The sequence below is a fragment of the Diceros bicornis genome, chromosome 6, assembly GCF_020826845.1.
Source record: "Diceros bicornis minor isolate mBicDic1 chromosome 6, mDicBic1.mat.cur, whole genome shotgun sequence".
Lineage (NCBI taxonomy): Eukaryota > Metazoa > Chordata > Mammalia > Perissodactyla > Rhinocerotidae > Diceros > Diceros bicornis.
The window spans coordinates 80,579,285-80,597,999 of record NC_080745.1 but is presented as its reverse complement, the minus strand read 5'-3'; the positions used below and the strand labels follow the sequence as shown (position 1 = coordinate 80,597,999).

The window sequence follows — 18,715 nt, the reverse complement described above, 5'->3', positions numbered from 1 at the left end:
GGAAGGAAAGAAGGGAGGGAGGGAGGGAGGGAAAGAGGAAAGAGATGCCCAGAGAAGGGACCGGGCTCAGGGGAATGGCTCTCCCTCCTTCCTGGAGACAGACATGGGCTGATGGATGAAAACCACAGACAGGCATCAGGAAGGATACAGGGTCGTGATGGGGCTATGCTGAGTTCCTATCTCCTTACAGTGACCCCACCCCATCCCAGCTTCTTCCCTTTGACTCGTAGGAGAGAGCAAGTCAGGGGAAGGAGAGGACACAAGGCCCTCTCCCTCTTGGTGTGCCCTCCATCACTCCATTGGTCTACACTAAAAGACCTTGGGTACACTAGAAAGAGAGGCCAGTGAGGGCAGTGGGCAGGAGGGCAGTAACAAGGCCTTGACCTATGGGGAGGCACAGGGGGCACAGACTGATGTCATGCTTGTAAAGTGCTGGCACATAGTAGGTGTTTGGCGCAGAAGCAATGGCTACTCACCCCTTGCCCATGAGTTGGCCTACAATCTAGCACAGGGGCCAGTGAAGGGGAGGGAGCTTTTGAGATGAGCATCAAACCCAATTCAGACTCCCAGAGGCTCCTGCTTCCCACCCCCCACCCCGTTCCCTTCCCTGGGGCCAGAAATCAAGTGACCCCTCTAGATTGTTCTTTCTGGGGTTTACACTGCACTTGCTCTGATGAAACCTGTTCAGACAGCTGATGGGCTATAAGAACTGAGGACCTATGTCATCGGTCCACACCCACACATTACATGTGTGCACGCTGGTCTAACCATCCCTCTTCGTCTACCCTGCTGAGGCCAATAGGTGGGTCTGGTCTAGCATAGTCTAAATAAAATCTCCTTTTCAGCTGGGAAAACTCAAGATGTGGGAGGGAGCAAGTTGTGTGGGTGGCAGGGAGTGTGGGCAGAGAAGAGAGGCCTTTAAAGTGCTCTGGCTTTCTGTAAACTTCAGCACTGACCCCCCAACCTCCTCCACCAGAGCCCCTGGAGCTGGAAAGTCCCCTCTGTGCTGCCCCTCCCTATATGACAAGTAGGGAAAGTGACACCTCGATCAAGATGGTATCATTTACTTAATGCAGCAGTGGCCTTCTACTTGAAGTGATCTACAGTATTAGCCACCACTTCTGTTTTTCATGGAGGTCATAAGTGCAAGCATATAGATTGTGGCACAAGGAGAGCAGGGCAGGACAGGGTAGAGTGAGCCCTTCACGAGGCAGACTGCTTGGCCAAAGGGGGCGCCATGAGGCTGGGAAAGCCAGGGCAGAGAAGCCAGCTGTGCCCCCTAATCCCTTACACAGCTCCCACCAACACACTCAGCCATGCTCCCCACTGTGGTCACACCTATGCTCAACCACACACATGCACTTGCAGGCCCCCACCCACAAACTCAAACAAGTGTTCACAAACATTCACGCACTCAAACACTCAAATGGGCATTCATACTCACAGTTACTCAGCCTTACTCACAAGTGCAGACGTATCTGTGGTTACCAGCCTTTTGCGTGACATTCAGGAACTTTGTGTTGGCAGATACTGGTGGCTGTTGCATCCAAAATCTCCACACTGGGAAGGGGGCAGGGGACAGTCCTCAGCTTAAGTGCATGCCAGGGAAGGAGGGACCGCTCAGAACAAAGCTGATTCTCAATAATAAAGGCACCTTCAATAATATCACACCCAACACACAGAATCGCCACGAGAGCTCAAGTGTATGGCATACAGATCGTGCACTGCATAAGAGATCTGGGTGGGTTGGAGGGAGGCGGGGGGGGGGGGTGTCTATTCAATGAAATCCAGCTCACATGTCACTCTCCAAGCCAGGGGGCAAACATCCACCCAGAAGAAGGGATGTCTTTTCTTAAGCTTTGCTGAAACATTATGGGCCAGAGCAGCCCCTGTCCCCCAAGGCCGTGAGCACACCTACAGATCCATGTGTGTGATCCACATGCTCGAAGTTACATGCTGTGCAAGCACATTCAGGTACAGCCACTTATGCATCTGCAGCCACAAGTGTGCAAGGTACACGGCCAGACTCGGGCACAAAACTCTCTCCTCACCATGCTCACTCCCAGGGACCCAGGCACAGATGCTTGTCCTTGGTCTGGCTGATAATGATGCTCAACCCCCATCCCAGGTCCTGCACCCCATAGGCAGGTCCTCTGAAGTGTGGGGGCCCCCAGGAATGCTGCCTCAAGATCCACTGATCAGGCAGGCCACCCAAAAGTGACTCCACCTCTCCCTTCTTGTCTGGCACCAGAATGAGGCCACTGCCCACATAGTCCCAGCTGAGAGGAGAGGCTGGGCACTGTGGGACCCTCTAGGTGGCCAAGAACATGGCCGGCCCACCTCTTGGGTCTGCAGTGGGTGAATGGGTGTCTGGGGGAAAGGGACACCCTCCTCCAGGAAGTCCTGGCTCCCACCTCCCGGGACTTTGCAGTCTCTTGCAGCCGAATAGGGAGAGGATAAGTCCAGATCTGTGATTTCTAAATGAGCTGGACCCTCTGACAAGGCTGTGGGGTCCAACCCCTCAGCCCCTAGGTGCACTTTTACTTCCCAGGGAGCACAGGCGAAAGGACACCAGCCAGGCCTTGGGACACCTGGCTTTAACGACCTCATGTCTGGTGACTCCTGAAACTTTCTTATCGTCCACGGGTCTCCCTCCAGCCTAAAAAGTCCTAAATAGGGGCCCAGGAGCCCCCAACCTCTGCCCAAACACATGCCCTGAAGAGAGGCGGGGGAGACCAGGACGATGCCCCAGCTTCTATCTCCACCATTCTATCCGGGACAAGGCAGGGTCCAGTCCCAGGGGTGTCCGCTGACCTGGAGTCGGGGTGGGCGGTCCCGGGCGCCTCCCTGCACCCCCAGCTCCGCGCCAGCTCCTCTGGTTTAGGGGGGAGGGGCATACACGCTCTCTGGGGAGCAGAGCGAAGCCCCGCGAAGTGACCCCGTTTCTGAATGAAATTGAGCTGCCATTTTCATCTTCTTCCCAAATGTCAGCAGCGTTAGATCAGATTAGGAGCTAATCTCTTGCCAAAATTCATTTCCGAGCAAGAGAGGTGGCTGCGGGCGGGGTGGAGGTTTGTTGTTTGTTTCAGTATTCCCCCCACACACTCTTTCTCTCCCTGCTCCTGGGGTGCGAGTGGGGTAGAAGTCGGAATAGAGGCACTGAGGCCCCGAGGGGAGTTGCGGCCGCAGCGCCCGGGGAGCAGCAGGACGCCGGCGGTGGGGGCGGGAGGGCGGCCGCCAGGGCCCCGCGCTCCGCAGCAGCGCCAACCGGCGCATTTCTTCTCTGAACGCTGAGACTGCTCCGAGGCCCCGGGGCGCGCCCGGGGCGCCCTTCCCGGGCCAGAGAGGAACCGGACCAGAGGCCAGAGCGGGCAGGGCCCGAGGGACAGGCGCTGCGAGGGCCTCGATGCCGGTACCGCATCCTTCCAGTGAGGCTGAGGTCCCTCCCCAAACCCCGCCTACCTCCCCCCACTCCCAGCCCCCAGCCTCCCACCCCGTGGGTTAGGATGGTAAAGGGGAGAGAAAAGGCAATTGCAACCTCAAGCGAGGAGAAAAGGGGAAAGTAAACGTCCAAACGAACTGGTCAGTACCTTGCTGGAGGCCTCATTTGACAAGTGACCAGAACACAGCCGCTGGCCTGAATGCATAATTAGCCCCAAGTGAAAATTCCCCATCTAATTTGATATTTGGTTCTTTGAAGAAGCTATAGCCTTCGTAAATAATATACAAAGTAAGAAACCTAATCCTGCCTGCTAGAATGTTTAATTCATCATTATGCGAGCTAATTGGAAGGTGATTATATGGTAATTGCTCATTAGTGGTGTATATTTATCGCTGTACCTTATGTCAAGGCCATGGGAATTGTGTAGAGTCTGTTCTCTCATTTCAAGGATCAGTTTCAGAGGCAGGAGCGAAGCAGGCAAGATCAAGTTTTTCCTGACGTCAGGGTCCAGCCGAGGGCTATGGAGACCCGCGCTATATATAGGGCCTAGGGCCTGGAGCTGGCTGGGGGCAGGGGCAGCCTGGGGCCTGGCTGAGGCGGGGAGCTGGGAGGTACTGGGCAGCCAGACCACTGCCAGGCAACGTTGGTCCTCCCAGAGAGAGAGGAGAGGTGTGAGGCTGGGGGCCCTGGACCATTTTCCAAACGTGACCCCAACCCCATCTCAGGCACCTCCTGGGCCCTTCAGGTGCGTCTCAGCCTCTGAGCTTATGCTGAAAGAGGAGACCTTAACCCCGCGCTTTCTCTTGGGCTCCTCCGGTGGTGTGCTGAGGGCCAGTAGGTGTAGGGTAGAGGGGGGGACTTCGAGGCTTGATTTGAACGCTGGGTGGGAGACAGGGAGTGGGAAGGTGAGGTTTGATTGAGAGAGAGAGGTCGAATTTGGAGGGGTGGAGACGTGGGCTTCACCTGGGAAATTCTCTTAATTCCCCTACCCTGCGAGGAGGGATGCTGGCCTGACGAGTGCCAGTTGTTGCCTAGGAAAGGGGACCTAGAGTCTCTCTGGGTTAGGCGGCGAATGAACTCGAAGTGCAAAGAAAGGCGGTGGGACGTGAGCGCAACACAGCCTCGAGCGCTTGGGCTGGGAACGTGGGAGAGGCAGGAAGGCTGGCCTGAAATCCCGAAGGTGCGGAGGAAAGACGTGGGCTCAGTCTGCAGGTGGAGGTGGGGGCAGGACGAGGCCCTGGGCCTCCGCAGCAGATGGGAGGATCCGGGGGGACACTTGGAGATCAGCTTCCCGCTGAGCATCTTTGCACGTGGGCATGATCTTTGGCGCGCTCTGGCGCCCCCTCGGAGGAGTGCGACGCGCTTTTGCCCTACCCAGATCCCAGCCCAGGGCGCTGGACACCCCTACTTGCAGCCCCAGGACTCTCTCGAGACCCTCCTCCCCCCCGCCGGGCATCAGGCACTGATGAACAATAGGCCAATTAGACGCTGGGGCGTGGCTGATGAATGGACCTTTCGCTTTCAAGCGTGGCACCGCCTCGAGTTTCCTGGCGTACAGGGTCGCGCCAGGAGAAGCCGCCTCCCCAAGCCGGGTCACGGCGGGGGTCAGCGGGTTCTCAAAACTCCCACTTCCCCCTCGCTACGGGGCTGGTTGGGGGTGGTAAAGCCGGCGGCCGAGCGGCAGGCGCGGGAGCCGAGCTGCGGACAAGGCGCGCCAGCGGCCCCGCAACTCGGCCTCGGGGCCCAGCGACCGAACGCTGTAGGCCTGTTTCCTCTCCCGCCCTGCCTGGCGCTGCTCTGAGGTGGCACCCAAGTAAATCAAGCGCTGATTGCTGGAATAATAAAGACCAGCCTAAAAAATGCGCAGTTAAGAAAAAACGGCTGTTAGCCAAACTCCGGAGCAAGTGGTGCGCGCCGGGGGACAATACCCGAACCCAAGCCTCCACATATGCCTAGATCCCGAAATACGCTTAGGTGCCGGGCATGGACACCATCACACGAGAACCCCACTCAAACACGGAGAAATGTTCCCGCGAGTCACACACACATTGAGGCCATCCCCACCCTCTGAGATCCCCACACTGGGGACCAAACCCCGGCCCACAAATTCTACACACAACTGCATTTCTACACCCCTGTAGGCACTCTATTTACAGCCGCACAACTGCACATCCTTGCCCACAAGGAAAGCTGGACACCTTGACACACACCCGCAATCTACACCAGTAGCGCTGTCCTCTCCAGCCTCTAACTCAGGCAATTAGCACAATTAGCACCTACACGTCCTAACTTACCTCCTGGCTCAGACATACAATTATCTCTCACACAAACACAACTGTTTTACAGATCTAACTCATACACTCAACCTATACAGACAACCACAGCCTCTCACCCTAACGCACATCCACACCCTTCTTCCGACTTGAAACTGCCCACAAGCGGGCAGCCAAGCTCAGATGCCCCCACCGCGGAGCGCGGCCCGGGGCCAGGCCTCCGAGACGCCCGAGTTCCTCCCCAATCGGCCTGCGCTTCCGAGACTTTGTTTCCTGCGACTCAAGGCGGGGCCGGGGAGGAGCCCAGATTTCTAAGGCCGCGCGCAGGCCCGAGCCCCCTTTCTGCCTGGCCCGCTTGGCGCGGCTCTCTGCCTGCCACAATCCGCCCCTAGCACAAAAGTGGCCCGGCAGGTTCCGGGCAGCCGCCAATGCTCCTGCTCCATCTTGGCTTGGCTGCCAGGAGCAGAGTCGGAGGGAGCTGGTGGCACCGGACAGCAGAAAAGGGTAACTGTCCAAAGCTTCTCCCATCCCACAAGTTTCTGGTGCCTTGAAAAAGCTCCCCCGCCCCGGCCCCCTTCCCAACCCGGTGCCCGCCTACCGGGCCCTTGGCCGTGCGGGGAATGGGATCCCAGGCGAGAAACGCATAAGGAGCACACGTGTACCATGCAGGAAGGAGAACGCAGCTGGGGCACACTTGCACTGTGCATTCCGTTTGACACTCTCAGGGAAACGCAAACCAAGAACCCATGCCTGTCGTCTCACCAACATTCGCTTGGCACAGGGGAGGCAAAGAAAAGGCCCGCAAGTAATCAACAGGAGAGCAAGAGGTAGATGAAACGTGTAACCTACATCCCCATTCGGGGTAACGGGCAAGAGACAAGGCAACATGCATGCAGTTCATCACCGGCAGGGAGGAATGCAGAATCTGGCCCTCCATCCCATAGAGCCCTGCCAGGGGCATCCAGGCCTGGCACCCATGTACACGAGGGAGGACACAGACCTAGGGTGCACAGCTCCCACGCATCCCTGCTCAAGAGGCTCCAGCCCAGCACGCGCGCACTGTGAAGGGGTCGCAGCCGCAAAGCACACGCGCCCCTCACTCTGCCCCGCGCCCAGATAGTCATCGTGGGATGGCATCTCGCAAATATTTATATTCCTCAGCGCCACGGCAGCCCGCGTCCACATTAGACGCTCTAATCCTGCCACTTTAAATAGACGAATTAATAAAGCAAACGAGCGGCTAATAAGCTGACTGTCCTGCCTTTTTGAGGCGGGGGAAGGACTCGAAAGTGCGCCAAATTTGTTTGCAGTGGATCAAGGCGAGCCGCCTCTGCTTCACTTTCTTTATCTTAATTCCGACTTGAAAAGATATAATTATCTAGTTTGAACAGAGCTGCTATCAAATCCTTCTTTGGGCCGGGAAGGGGGCGTTGGAGTGGATTGCGGCTCTCTGAGCCGCTCGGTGCAGCCGGAGATAGCGCGTAATGAAGATGTGGAGGCCTGAGATACAAAGGGCATTAACCTCATTAGCATGAAACCTTTTCTTCTTACCATTGTGGGACCCTTTCAGCCGTCTAATCCCCGCTATTTTCAAAGCTTGGTTTGTAATAAAGCTTTTAGTTTTTTTTCCCAAAGCTAATAGTATTCTCTGATGATTTTATTGCTGTTACACTACATAGGACGTTTACCAAAAAAAAAAAAAAAGAAAGAAATCTTCGTCACCCTCTCCCTTTTCTTGTCCTAAAAAAAAAGTATATGGTTTCCGCAGAAGCAGAAATAAGCCTTTTATCAAGACGGGGAAAATTTCTTCTAGAAAGGCCAATCTGAATTTTAACAGGTCTGTGCTCCGTGTTTGAGGCATTCTGGGTTCGGGGAAGTGGATAGAAGGAAAAGGTAACTTGTTTAAAGGAAAGACATGCAGTTCTGGAGCAGTGACTGCAAAGCACTCAAGACGGCTAATGGTCACGGAGGTCTCCGCTGTCGAAGGGGCTGGAAACCCCTCTTGAGTTTCTAGGACACGCAAGGCAGTACCTGTCCCTTCGAGAGGCAAGGCTGGGTCTCCCCAGGTGGCCTCCTCTTACCCCAGCATCCTCCTGCAGATGAGTCTCCCCCACAACACATACACCATCCTAGAGGAGTCTGCGTGAAAACGCACCAGGAATGGCCCTGGTGCTCCAGAGGAACAGAGACAGAGAAAAAAGGAGAGATGGGAAAAGATAAAGAAAAAAAAAGAGAGAGAGAGAGACCAAGAATGAATTCTACTTTAGAGGAGAGGAGGGGAAGAAAAAAAGAGAAAGAAAGAAAAATTTCCATAGTGCCCTACAGTCCTCACACGTGCACGGAATGTCTAATCTTAACTTTTCAAGGCAGGATGTTAACAAAGCTTGTATTTTTTCCCTGCATTGTAACTTGGCCTTATCACAGTGTAAAGGGTGGGGAGATTGTCCTAAATTATGTCCAGGCAGCCCCCCTGGATCCGTGGATTAAGAGATTAAAGGAGACCACTGGGCCAGGCCTCCTCTTTCCCCTTCATATTCCTGGTATGATAATTGCTTAAACTGATTTGCACTTGCACAAAAGCTCACAGGACGCTTTGTAGCTCGAACAGAACAGACGAGGTTTCTCTATCAATGGAAATAAAACTGATTAATGCAGCCTATCAGGATAAGAAGCAAATGAAGCATGCAAAAACAACCTCATACCCCTAGAAGGGGGAAGGAGGGAGAAAAAAGCTAAGTTTCCTCCAAGACTGGTTACAACTTTTTCTTTAATGTTAAAATGAAGAGTTGAAGGTTTCTCAGAATGCTTGCCTTATAAGGCTGCTGAGGCCCTTGGGTTTGCCTCATCACCTTCGGCAGATTGGGGCCAGACAGAGAGGAAAGAAAGAAGGAAGGCAGGAAGGCAGAAAGGAAGGAAGGAGGGAAGGAAGAGAAAGAGAGAATGAGAGAGAATGAGAGAAACTTGTATTTTGGGGTTTGAAGTTAGAAACATAGTTTAAAAGTCCCAAGATTCTGATTCTGCTAAGTGTTTTCCCCAATCCTGGGGGACTATTCTTCAATGCATAACTATATGTCCAGATTATTTTTTTAAATAACTAGAGGTTAAGAGAAATAAGCATTTTTAACCTGAAATTCAAACTGAACTCCCTCAGTGACCCTTGCAATGGGCAAAGGTCTGGTTGGAAAAACTTTTCTCCCATCCCTTTTCCGAAGGACTTAAGTTTTCCTAATCCTCTCCCCTTTCTACCTTCATCTCCCTTTAAAATGCCCAAGAATCCATCAGTCTGGCCCTTTTGTGGGTGGAGAGCCTGGGTTCCTTGAGCCTAGTTGGGGAAAGACCACACTCAAATTATAAAGAAATGATTTTTTAAAAAATTCACTTCCATTTCCCAAGATGACTACTCTGAGGGCATATTGATAAATCTTTATTGACAAAATATTGACATTGACATACTTCTTGGAAGTATATAGTGTGTTAGAATTCTAACAAATTAACACAAAACACAAAAATATTTACATTCTGGTATAGAAGACATTAAGGAAGCATTTGTCACTCTCTTTAGTAAGTCTATGATCTTGGAATAGAAACTCAGTGCTCGAAAACTTGCCGCCATGTCCGTGGCCACACTTAACACCATCCCTGCTAACTACAGTCCTTCAGTTTTTGCAATAGAAAGATTTAAAGTTTGGAATGGCCTTTACAGTGAATGGTTGAACTCAGCCAATATCTCCAACCACTAAAAGGAGTTTACTTCGTGGTTTTAAGCCTCAGGATGTTAGGAAAGGGAATGTCCAAAAAATATAGTTAATTTAGGGGTTTTTTTCCAGCACAAGTCCTGAATCCTCCTGTGGGCACCCTCCCCTGCCACCCCCAGCCTCCCATCCTGCTCCCATATCTCTGAAAGAGGACCCCTATCGCTGAGCCTACATCATTTAGCTTTCACAATCACTTGGACGTCAGAAGATATCAAGAAGTGTTTACAGACTGCACATTTCTGGAAAAAAAATCAAAATCAAAAGCACACAGAACCTGCCTTTAAAAGGAAAAGAAAATTACAATTCATTTTCCGTCTTTAGACTCCATTCACCCAACAACTGCTACATGCAATTCAAGTTTTTGAACAGGTGTGGGATGGGGCTGGATATGGAATTTCGATGGTTATTACTAATTATTTTTAAAGATTGGGGAAAAACGCTGCGAGGTGCAAAATAAAAAGTCCTGTGCCTGGTTGGGTTTTTTCTTTTATCATCATCATCATTTTTTTAAAAATCGGACTGCCATAAACGGAATACCTGCCAATCATCTTGTCTCCCGGTTTGGCGTTTGACTGACAGCTCCCCTTGTCAGAGCGCCTTCGGCTTTGCCACATTTCTCTCTCTCTCAATCTTTCTCTCTCTCTCTCTCTCCCTCTCTCTCTGTCTCTCACTCACTCAGCTGCCTCTTCAGACAAGGGTTGCATGTTGAACAAGGAGCCTCCGTCCTCTGCCATCTTGGTGCGGCCTCGGATCAGGACCCTGCGACCTCGCTGCCCCAAGTCTGCGATGCACCGCTGCTCTCTCTGACTGCCTCTCCCCTTCTCGGTGAATGTGTGTGTGCAGTTTGTTTTTGTTTTGTAGGGTTTTTTCTTCTTCTTCCCCTCCTCTCCCTGTCTCTGTTTTGCTCCGTGTTGTCCGTTTCACTGGGGTTCGGTTTGCGTTTTCAATCGTCTGAGGTCACATCTATTTCCTCGGGACTCGCCTGCTTGGTGGCAATTCTCCACCGGTTAATATGGTGCGTCCCTTTTTTCTTTTGTTGCGAATCTGAGCCTTCTTCTTCCAGCTTCTGTCTTTTGAACTTCGTCCTTCGGTTCTGAAACCATACTTTTACCTGCGGGGTGAGAGGGAGACGGGCGCGTTAGCTCCTCTATAGCGCCCTCCTGCCTCTTTCTCCTTCAGCCGGCTCAGACCGCGGTCTGAGACTGCATGAGTCCAGTCCCCCAGCTGCATATCCTAAGGGCCGGCCTCCCATGGCTTCCCTTCAGAGAGCAGAGCTCCTAGTGCGTGGTGGGTGGGAAGCCTGGCTCCCTGCCCTTCTGGGCCCTCCCAGGGCATTTTCCCCAGGCCAGGCGGCCCAGAGTGCACAGCACTCCTTCTTGCCTTACCCTGCAAGGGACACCCATACCCCACTGAGAGCAACAGTCCTGCAAAGCATGGGGAACCCCTACAAAAATAGTAAGAAAAAAATAACAAGAGACGTCCATAACTCCCTCTACCTAACTAGTGCAGGAAAGACCTCATTCCGCGCTGCTGCAGCTTCCTGCAGAGCCCAATGTGCTTTCTATTTTCTGCCGGTTTCCACAGGCAGCGTTGCCTAAATATAGCACCTTCTCTGCAAGGCCGGGGCCCTGGGTAGGCTGTTGGATTTGCCCGAGCTTCCTCTTTCCTGCCCAGGGCTCTTACAGGTGAGCAAGAGTTGGGGGGGAGGTGGGAGAGTTGCCGGAGGAAGCCATGGGGACAGTGTGATGCAGAGGCCTGGGGACCAACCCAGCTGTACCTTTCCAGCTAGGAAAAGAGGCTCAAAAGTGAAAGCTTCTGAAAGACCTCAGGATAAAGAGAAAGTAAGAGCAACTGAGAAAGAGGACAGGAGAAGAGAGGGAGAGCCCTCTCTTCCCTCCTCCTGACCAGCCCCAGGACAGGCCAGGGCCAAGCTCCCACCAGGTCACATCTCTTCTCACCTGGGCGGGGCTGGTGGCCTGGCCTCCCCAGAGCGGCTGCTCGAGGTCTGGGGAGCAATGAGGCGAACTCGCCTGCAATCCCCATTGCCCTCTGGGGCAGCTGGGTGATGGATCCCCATTCAGCGACCAGACTAGACAGTAACAGCGGCCCAGCCTACCAGCAGTGAAGTACTGGTGAGGGAAATGGTGGTGACTGCACCTCCCATGCGCCCGGGCCTGTCCCATCCTGATAGCAGTATCCCAGGCCCCTGAAGTCCGCTCCACTCCCTCCTTTTAGAAGGCCAGCCCAGGTTCCCGCTTGTTCTCCCCTAATGCCGCAGTCCCCCGAAGTGCCCCATGAAAAAGCCGAGCTGGAACAAGGCTGAGTTTAATTTGCTTTGAGTTTGCTAATTGAGGGGGAGGACGGTTCATTTCTCCCCGGCGCTCGCCCAAGGCGCGCGTCGGTGCGCTCGGGGCTTGACACGCACACAAAGACTCCAGGCAGCGTGGGCAGCGAGGCAGACAAAGACCACCGCCGCCTCGGCTATCCAGGAGAAATCAGCCGGGCGCGCCTTGTGCGGGGCCCCGCACCAACCCGCCAGGCCCTCCAAGGTTTTGTCCAGGGGGACGTTCTAAAACAAAAGCCTCGACCTCCTTGCGCCTCCCAGAAAAAGTGTTACTACTTAATCGGCCCGAAAATGTTACTGTTTGCCGAGAACTTTGACCCCGCCCTGAGGCTCCGCGTACAGTAGCGCCTACTGTAGCCCTAAGCCCCCTCCCCGCCCTGGGGCAGGCCAGAGCCAGGCCCGCCTCGGGACTCTTGCGCAGGAAGGGTCTGTCCTCTGAGGTAGCCCCTCTCTGCAGCTGTTTCTCTGATTTGGGGACACACCTAAGATGCCCGGCCTCCGCTGCCGTTTGACTCTCCGATCTCCTCAGGGGAGTAACTGGAGCCGTCGGTGTGAGCGCGGGCCTGCAGTCGCACAGAGCTCACCCTTACCCCACTCCCAGCCCTCTCCAGCCTCTAGTCCCATACACCCCCGACACCCTGCTGGGTGGTGTCCCTCTTCCTGGATCCCAGCCGAGTCCCCAGACTCTCACCGAAAGTCTCACCAAAATGCACAGGTGTCTTAGCTAGAGCTGCAAGGCATGCCCGGCCGGACAGAAGGAGCCACTCAGCGCGTGCCCCCAGAGCCTGCGGTGGGTCGGCTCTTACAGCGCCTTGCTGGAGCCCGAGGAAGCCGGGCACTTCGAAACTTACACATCCTGAGCCGGGGCGTGGAACCAGCTCCCCGGCTCTTTGCCGAAGGCCCTCTCCGAGCTCCGCGCTTGTGCGCCAGCTGCGGGGGGCCACAGATTCGGGATGGGGTCGTCGTGCCGTGCGGGGGGGGGGGGGCCATTCACCTGAGTTTCCGTGAGGCTGAGGCTGTGCGCCAGCTGCTTCCTCTCAGCGCCCACCACGTAGTGGTTTTTCTCGAAGGCGTGTTCCAGCCTCAGGAGCTGGGACGGGGAAAAGGCGGTTCTGATCCGTTTCGGCTTTCGGGCCAGCGCGTTGTGCAAAAGGAAGCTTTCCGGGCTCGTGTCGTTCCCTGCGGGGGACACAGCAGAAGTCCCGTTAGAGGGGGCGTTCTGGCCCGGGCCGCAAGCTTCTCCTGAGCCGGGCTGGCGGAGCACCGTGCTGAGGGCCTTCGCGTAGCCGGTGCGGCTCCGCCGAAGGGGCCGGCGGCCCTCTGGAGGCGTGCGAAGAGGACATCGGCCCAGCCGCCCGGCCCGGCCCGCCTGGGGTGTACCTGTGCGGCATCCACCCAGCAGCCGCCTCGGCGGGGCCAGTCCCCACGCTCCTGACCTCGGCGGGCTCCGCAGCCGCCCTGGCGCTGCGGGCCTCGCCACCCCCGCGCCGGGCGCCTGGGGCAGAGGAGGCGGCAGAAGAGCCGGCCCGGGGATTGGTGCCCACGACCCAAAGAAAGGCTTTTTCTTCTTCCTAACCTCTCGGGGAACTCTGACCCCGGGGTGGTGAGGCGGCGGGCCGCTATCCAGAGTTTTCTCAGGGACTTTAAAATTATTTAAGTTTTTCCCCTCCGGGAAAGTGGAGAGGCCGGGCGTGTCCTTGCAGCCCGGCCTAGACCGAAATCTCGCCGGCGGGTGCCCCCGGCGGCAGAAGCCGGGACCCGGCTCCCCCGCTGCCCGGCTGGAGAGAACTAGAAGACGCGAGCGAAGGGATCGAAACTCGGGGGTTCCCGAGCTGCGGGCACCGATTGGGACAGTCCGCGGCCCCCGACGATCCCCGCTACTCCGGGGCTGATGTGGGGACAAAGAGCGTGGCTGGCAGAGAATGACGAAAGGGAGCCCTAAACTTTGCGAGCAAAGATGGAGAGTTTCGGGTTCACTCATTAGGATGGGAAATCGATTCACCAAAAACCCAAACAAAGAAAAACAAACCGACAGTTCAGGCGGGAATGGAGGCAAACCCGGTGCAGGAATAAGAGTAAGGTTGTTTTTGATTTGTTTTTTAAATTATTGGGGGGGGTGGCATCTACCCGATTCTAGACTCTGGCAGGAACTCAAAGGGTTAATGAATGAACAAGCCGCTGAGTATTGATCAGCTGCCGCAGGAGGTAGGTCTTTTCCCAGCTCCGATCGCTAAACTAATTACTCGCCTCTTTTTCTGGAGTTTTAACTTTCCTCCCACACCCACTCAGAGAAAAAACAAACAAATCAAAAAAATAGCAAGAAAGGAAACACCCAAACAGATCTTCCCCTCCAGCCCGTCTCCTGACCCGGTTGATTTCTTTTAAAAGGAAAACACAAAAACAAAAACAAAAACCAGACCGAACCTGCCTTCCCGCCGCGGCCGCTCGGCGCCCCAATTGAGCCGGTCGCGGCGACAGTGCCGACCCCGGAGGTTTCTGCACGCGCGACTTCCCGCCCCTCCCCGGGCCTCTAAAAAACAGAAAGAAAAAAAAACAAAACAACCCAGACCTTGCTCCGGAACACGAGGGTCCCCTGGCCGCCCGAAGAGGGCCAGAGACCGAGAAGTCGCGGGTCTAGGCTGAAGGGGCGAGGATCGAGTGGCGAACAGGGTCGCACGCAGTAGAAAGCGAACCTGGCAGCTGGGCCCTGTCCGCGCTCCTCTGAGCCAGGGCGACGAGGGCATCGCCGAGGAAACGGGGAGCCTGGGGACCCCGCGGGCTCCAGGACTCCTTGGCGGCCGGCACTCGGAGCAGGCTGTCCAGCCTGCCTCGACTGGAGAGCACTCGGGCACAACTTCTCAGTCTGCGCCCCTTCCTAAAGGTCAAGCGGCCTCAGGCCAACCCCCAAACCGGCCGCAGCTTCGGAGTCTGGGGACCAACACTATGCCCGGCCCCTTGCTGCCCAGTTTCCAAATCAGGCGCGCGGGCCGGCGAGCCGGAGAAACCTCCGCCAGGCTTCGCCGAGCGCCCACCCCGAGCAGGCCGAGGGCAGTGCGGGATGCGGCGCGCTGCAGTCCCGCGACGTGGCACGTACCTTGGAAGCGGTGGCCCAGATATCGGTAGCGATGGATGAGCCAGGGGTAGAAGGTGGACGGGTCCCGCTGCTGCGAGGCGAAGAGGGGGTGTGGCGAGTGCGAGGAGGGCAGGGGGTGGGCGGCCAGGGCGTGCGGCGGCGGCACCGGGTGCACGGGCACGGCGGGGTTGGGCGGGTGCGAGACCGCCTCGGCGAACACCAAGTCCGGGTTGGAGTAGACGCCCCTGCCGGCGGCGGCGGCGGCGGCCGAGTGGAAGCCGTTGAGGAACGGGTTTATGGGGCTGGAGTTGGCGTAGCTGAGTGCCGCGGGACGGATGGGGTCCTCAGAGCGCGAGGCGGGCAGGGGACTGTCCTTGGCCACCAGCGACTCGATGGTGAAGCAGCGCTTGGGTGCCGGCTGGAACATGCTGCGCCGAGGAGCGGGCGCCCGGGGCTCCCGGCTCCCGGCGACCGCGGCGCGCTGCCTCCGCCGCCCGCTGCCCGCGGCGAGGACGGACGAGAATTGGGGACTTGTTTGTTTGGGGTGGGGGTTGGGGGAGGAAAGAAAGAAAGGAAAGGAAAGGAAAAAGGAAAGGAGGGGGGAGGGGGAGGGAGAGGCAACGCCGAGGATCCCGAGAATCTTGCACCAAAAGCGCCCAACCTGGAGAGAGGGGGAAAAATCCTTCCAGAAGAATTTGCAGGCGTGGATTGGGGTAAATTTTTTTTTTTTTTTTTTTTTTTTTTGCGAGATGGCGTGGGGGGATCGGAGTTAGAGGCGGGGGGGGGGAGTTTCTCGGGGGAGGCAAAAAAAAGTTTTCTCTCCTCTGCAAAAGGCGGGCAGGGCGCCCTAAGTCCAAGGACAATCCATAGAAGTGTTCGCTTCTTCACAAGTTGTGCAAACGATTTGTTAGTTCATGAGCCTAATTAGTGCGGGGATCACATAAACAGCTTCCTCCGAAGCCTGGTAAATGGCTTGATGATTGGTCGCTATTACTCGCCCTGAGGTGGAAGGGGGGAGACTCTTTAAAGTGCGTCAGAGGGAGGCAGGCGCCTGGGAACCCGGAGGCCTGGATCCGGGCCGAGAGTGGAACGGAGTCGGCGCCGCTGCCTCGGCTGTGCCTCCTGCGCCCGCCCGGCCGCCCGGCCTCTCCGCGCCTTCGCCCCGCGCTCCTGGCTCACTTGCTCCCGCGGTGCCCGCTGCAGTTTCTCCTCCTCCTCTTCCTTCGGCTTCTTCTCTTCCTCCTCCTCCTCCTCCTCCTCTTCCTCCTTCTCCTCCTCCTCTTTCCCCACCTCCTCCCCCTCAGCTACCGCCTCCTCCTCCACCACGATCACTCCCTCCGGGGCACCCCGGTCCCCGCAGAGTCCCGGCCGGCGCCTCCGCTGCGGCCCCTGGATCCCGAGCCTGCTGAGTCTGAGGTAGGACAGACGTACAGACAGACACGCAGATTCCTCGCGCCTAGCGCTCCGCCGCTGCTGCCCTCCGCGGCCGCGGGTCAGGGGAGCTGGGATCGCCCCCGAGCACCGCGAGGGTAAGCGGGCAGGGGTTGGTTTCGGCGAGGGCTAACGGGGCCGTTTGGTTATACCAATCCTCACCCCCAGCAAAACTCTTGCCGGTTCCTAGGTGAGGAGGGAGCCTAGGGGCTGGGAGCGGGGGGTCCTCCAACCACGCGTAGCCTAGAGGTCCCAGGGTCGCCGCGTTCGCGATCCTTGACCCGGCTCGTTCGTTTGCAAGTTGAGACGGGAGTCGGCGACCCTGCCGGGGCGGCGGGCTTCCAACTCGCCCCGCAGGCTCTCGCTTTCTCTCTCTGGGAGGGTGCTCACCTCATTCCTAAAAACAATTTTTTCTGTATTGTCTGGACTGGAGGGTGCAAGGTCAGAAGAGAAGCGGATATGGTTCAACTATTATCGTTCGGTTGTCGTTATTATTTTTGGTAGTGTTGTCATTGTTATTATTGACGCTATTATTTTTTTTTTTCTATTATTATTCTGCCATCTGTCGTCCCAGGGGCGGGTTGCTGCGCAAACCCAGGACTCGAAACTGGGGACTACAGATCGCGTCTCCGGTCCCGGACCGCGTCCGCATTTTCGAGCTTGCCCTCTGTTTTGGGCTGATTTTAGGGCCGAGTCCCCTCGTCCCGATTGGCTTACGCAGCGGCATAATTATGATCACATCCCCCAGGCTGCTGGCGCTGCTCTGTGTTTATTGGTGGTTAAAGATCTATTATCTATTCATCAGCCGCCTCTTTTTTCCTCTTTTTTTTTTTTTGTCTATTACATCCTTCTAAAGTGAAGTACCAGCAGGTATTTTGCACGTTTACAATTAATGATAAAAAAAAAAATCAGGCGTCCTTTAAATCTATTACTTGGAAGCCCACGTCATTTCTCTTAAGTACGAAGAAATGTCTGTTTGGTCACTAGGTTGCCGCGAGACCCGGGAAAAGTCTCTTGGGAGGGGGAGAGGAGCTAAGTCATGTGAGCGAGGCTGCAACGCCACCAGATTCATCAGTCCAGGCTCCCTAGGTCTTAGGACATGCTCCCGGGCTTCCCCAGCTACACCCTTCCCTGTCCTGGGGTCTTCCCTGACCCTCTCTGGTTTCATCTGCTGTGTATTTATGTTCATGTCAATTTCTGGATTTTTTTATTCCAGGCATAGTTTGTGTTGGGAGGGGGTCCCAAAACCCCTTTTGGAAAACCCTCCAGGCAGTAGAGGAGTTAGGAGTGTGTTTTCTGGGGTTGTCTGGGTGCCTGACCTTAGTGAGGGGCCAACAGAGATTATCTGCTCTGCCCCTCTAACCTCCCCAGGGCACACACACATACACACATTCCTCCGAGACAGGTGTGGGCCTCAGCTTTGCCCTTACACTCAGAGAAACCTGTGCCCCCTGCCTCCAACTGTGGACCTCTGACTCCAGCTCTGGGCTGGGCTGGTGGCTGGGTTTTCACCCTCACTAGGTTCTCGTGGGCTTGCTTTGCAGGCAACTCCCCCATCCTTTCTCCCAGGCCTAAGGATACAGGGTGTTTGATCCAGCTTCTTGGAATAGGGTGCATTCAAAAACGCACTTCCCTGGGGCCTGAACCGCCACCTCCAAAAATTTTATGTCCAGTTCAGAAATCCCTCCCTCAGTTAGGCTGTGGGGACTGAAGCCCCACGGTGCCCAGCCCGCAAAGAGCCCAGAGCCGCTGGGAAAGGTGGAAGTCTTTTGGCTATGCCAGCCAGCCGGCCGGCGGGGTGGAGGTAGAGGTCAGCCCGCCATTTCTGAAGCTAGACAGCAACATCCAGTTTAGGCAAGCTGTAGATCCCAGGTCCTGCAGCCAGAGGTAGAGGGCCCCTTTCTCCATGGAAGGCTCTCCAGGAGGGCTGGAGAGTCAGGCTCCGGCCTCCACCTCAGGCCAGGCCCTCCAAACTCACCCTGAGACTCCCGGTGGAAAACTGGGGGCACTAAAGGCGCGCCCTGAGTGCAGGGCAGAGAATGACCATTTATTGCGCAGTGTTAGTGATCTTGGCTGAGGTATGACAGTAGATGACCTTGAGGGCAAAGGGGAGCCAGTCAGTGTCTGGGAAGTGGGGTGAGGCCCACCATGGTGACATGGAAGGACATTTGCCCTCTTTTAAAACTCTCAGGCTGAGCACTAAGGTGTTGTCAGTACCCCCATAAGCCCTTTCCCCCTTTGGCCAGGACACATAGAGTGTCCCCAGGGAGTGAGCCACAGTCTGGAACCCAGCCCCCTCAGCCTCCTACTGGAGGCAGGAACATTTGGCTGGGGCAGAGGATCCAGGCTCCTCCGAGGGGGGTCTCCCTTGGTGCAACACCCTCCGCAGGCCACCCA

At 56.0% G+C, this 18,715-nt stretch overlaps 1 protein-coding gene and 1 long non-coding RNA gene across 3 annotated transcripts in view; one reads left to right on the top strand and one right to left on the bottom strand.

The window, feature by feature from the left end:
- Positions 1-9,939: 9,939 nt before the first annotated feature.
- EMX2 (empty spiracles homeobox 2) lies at positions 9,940-15,942 on the bottom strand. 2 transcript variants are annotated; one of them, XM_058542714.1, is made up of 3 exons: positions 14,909-15,942; positions 12,809-12,993; positions 9,940-10,581 (listed from the first exon to the last, which is right to left on the bottom strand). In XM_058542714.1, exons 1-3 carry the CDS (start codon positions 15,312-15,314, stop codon positions 10,414-10,416), a joined length of 759 nt encoding a protein of 252 aa, XP_058398697.1. In that variant the 5' UTR covers positions 15,315-15,942; the 3' UTR covers positions 9,940-10,413. The 2 variants fall into 2 exon arrangements, with proteins under 2 accessions (XP_058398697.1, XP_058398698.1); XM_058542715.1 differs by lacking the exon at positions 12,809-12,993 and having other exon boundaries at positions 10,478-10,581.
- A 102-nt stretch (positions 15,943-16,044) lies between these two features.
- The window catches only part of LOC131406827 (uncharacterized), a 29,997-nt gene continuing 27,326 nt past the window's right edge, over positions 16,045-18,715 (top strand). The window contains exon 1 of the long non-coding RNA XR_009220357.1: positions 16,045-16,303. This is a non-coding gene — a long non-coding RNA (uncharacterized LOC131406827). The remainder of the gene's footprint in view (positions 16,304-18,715) is intronic.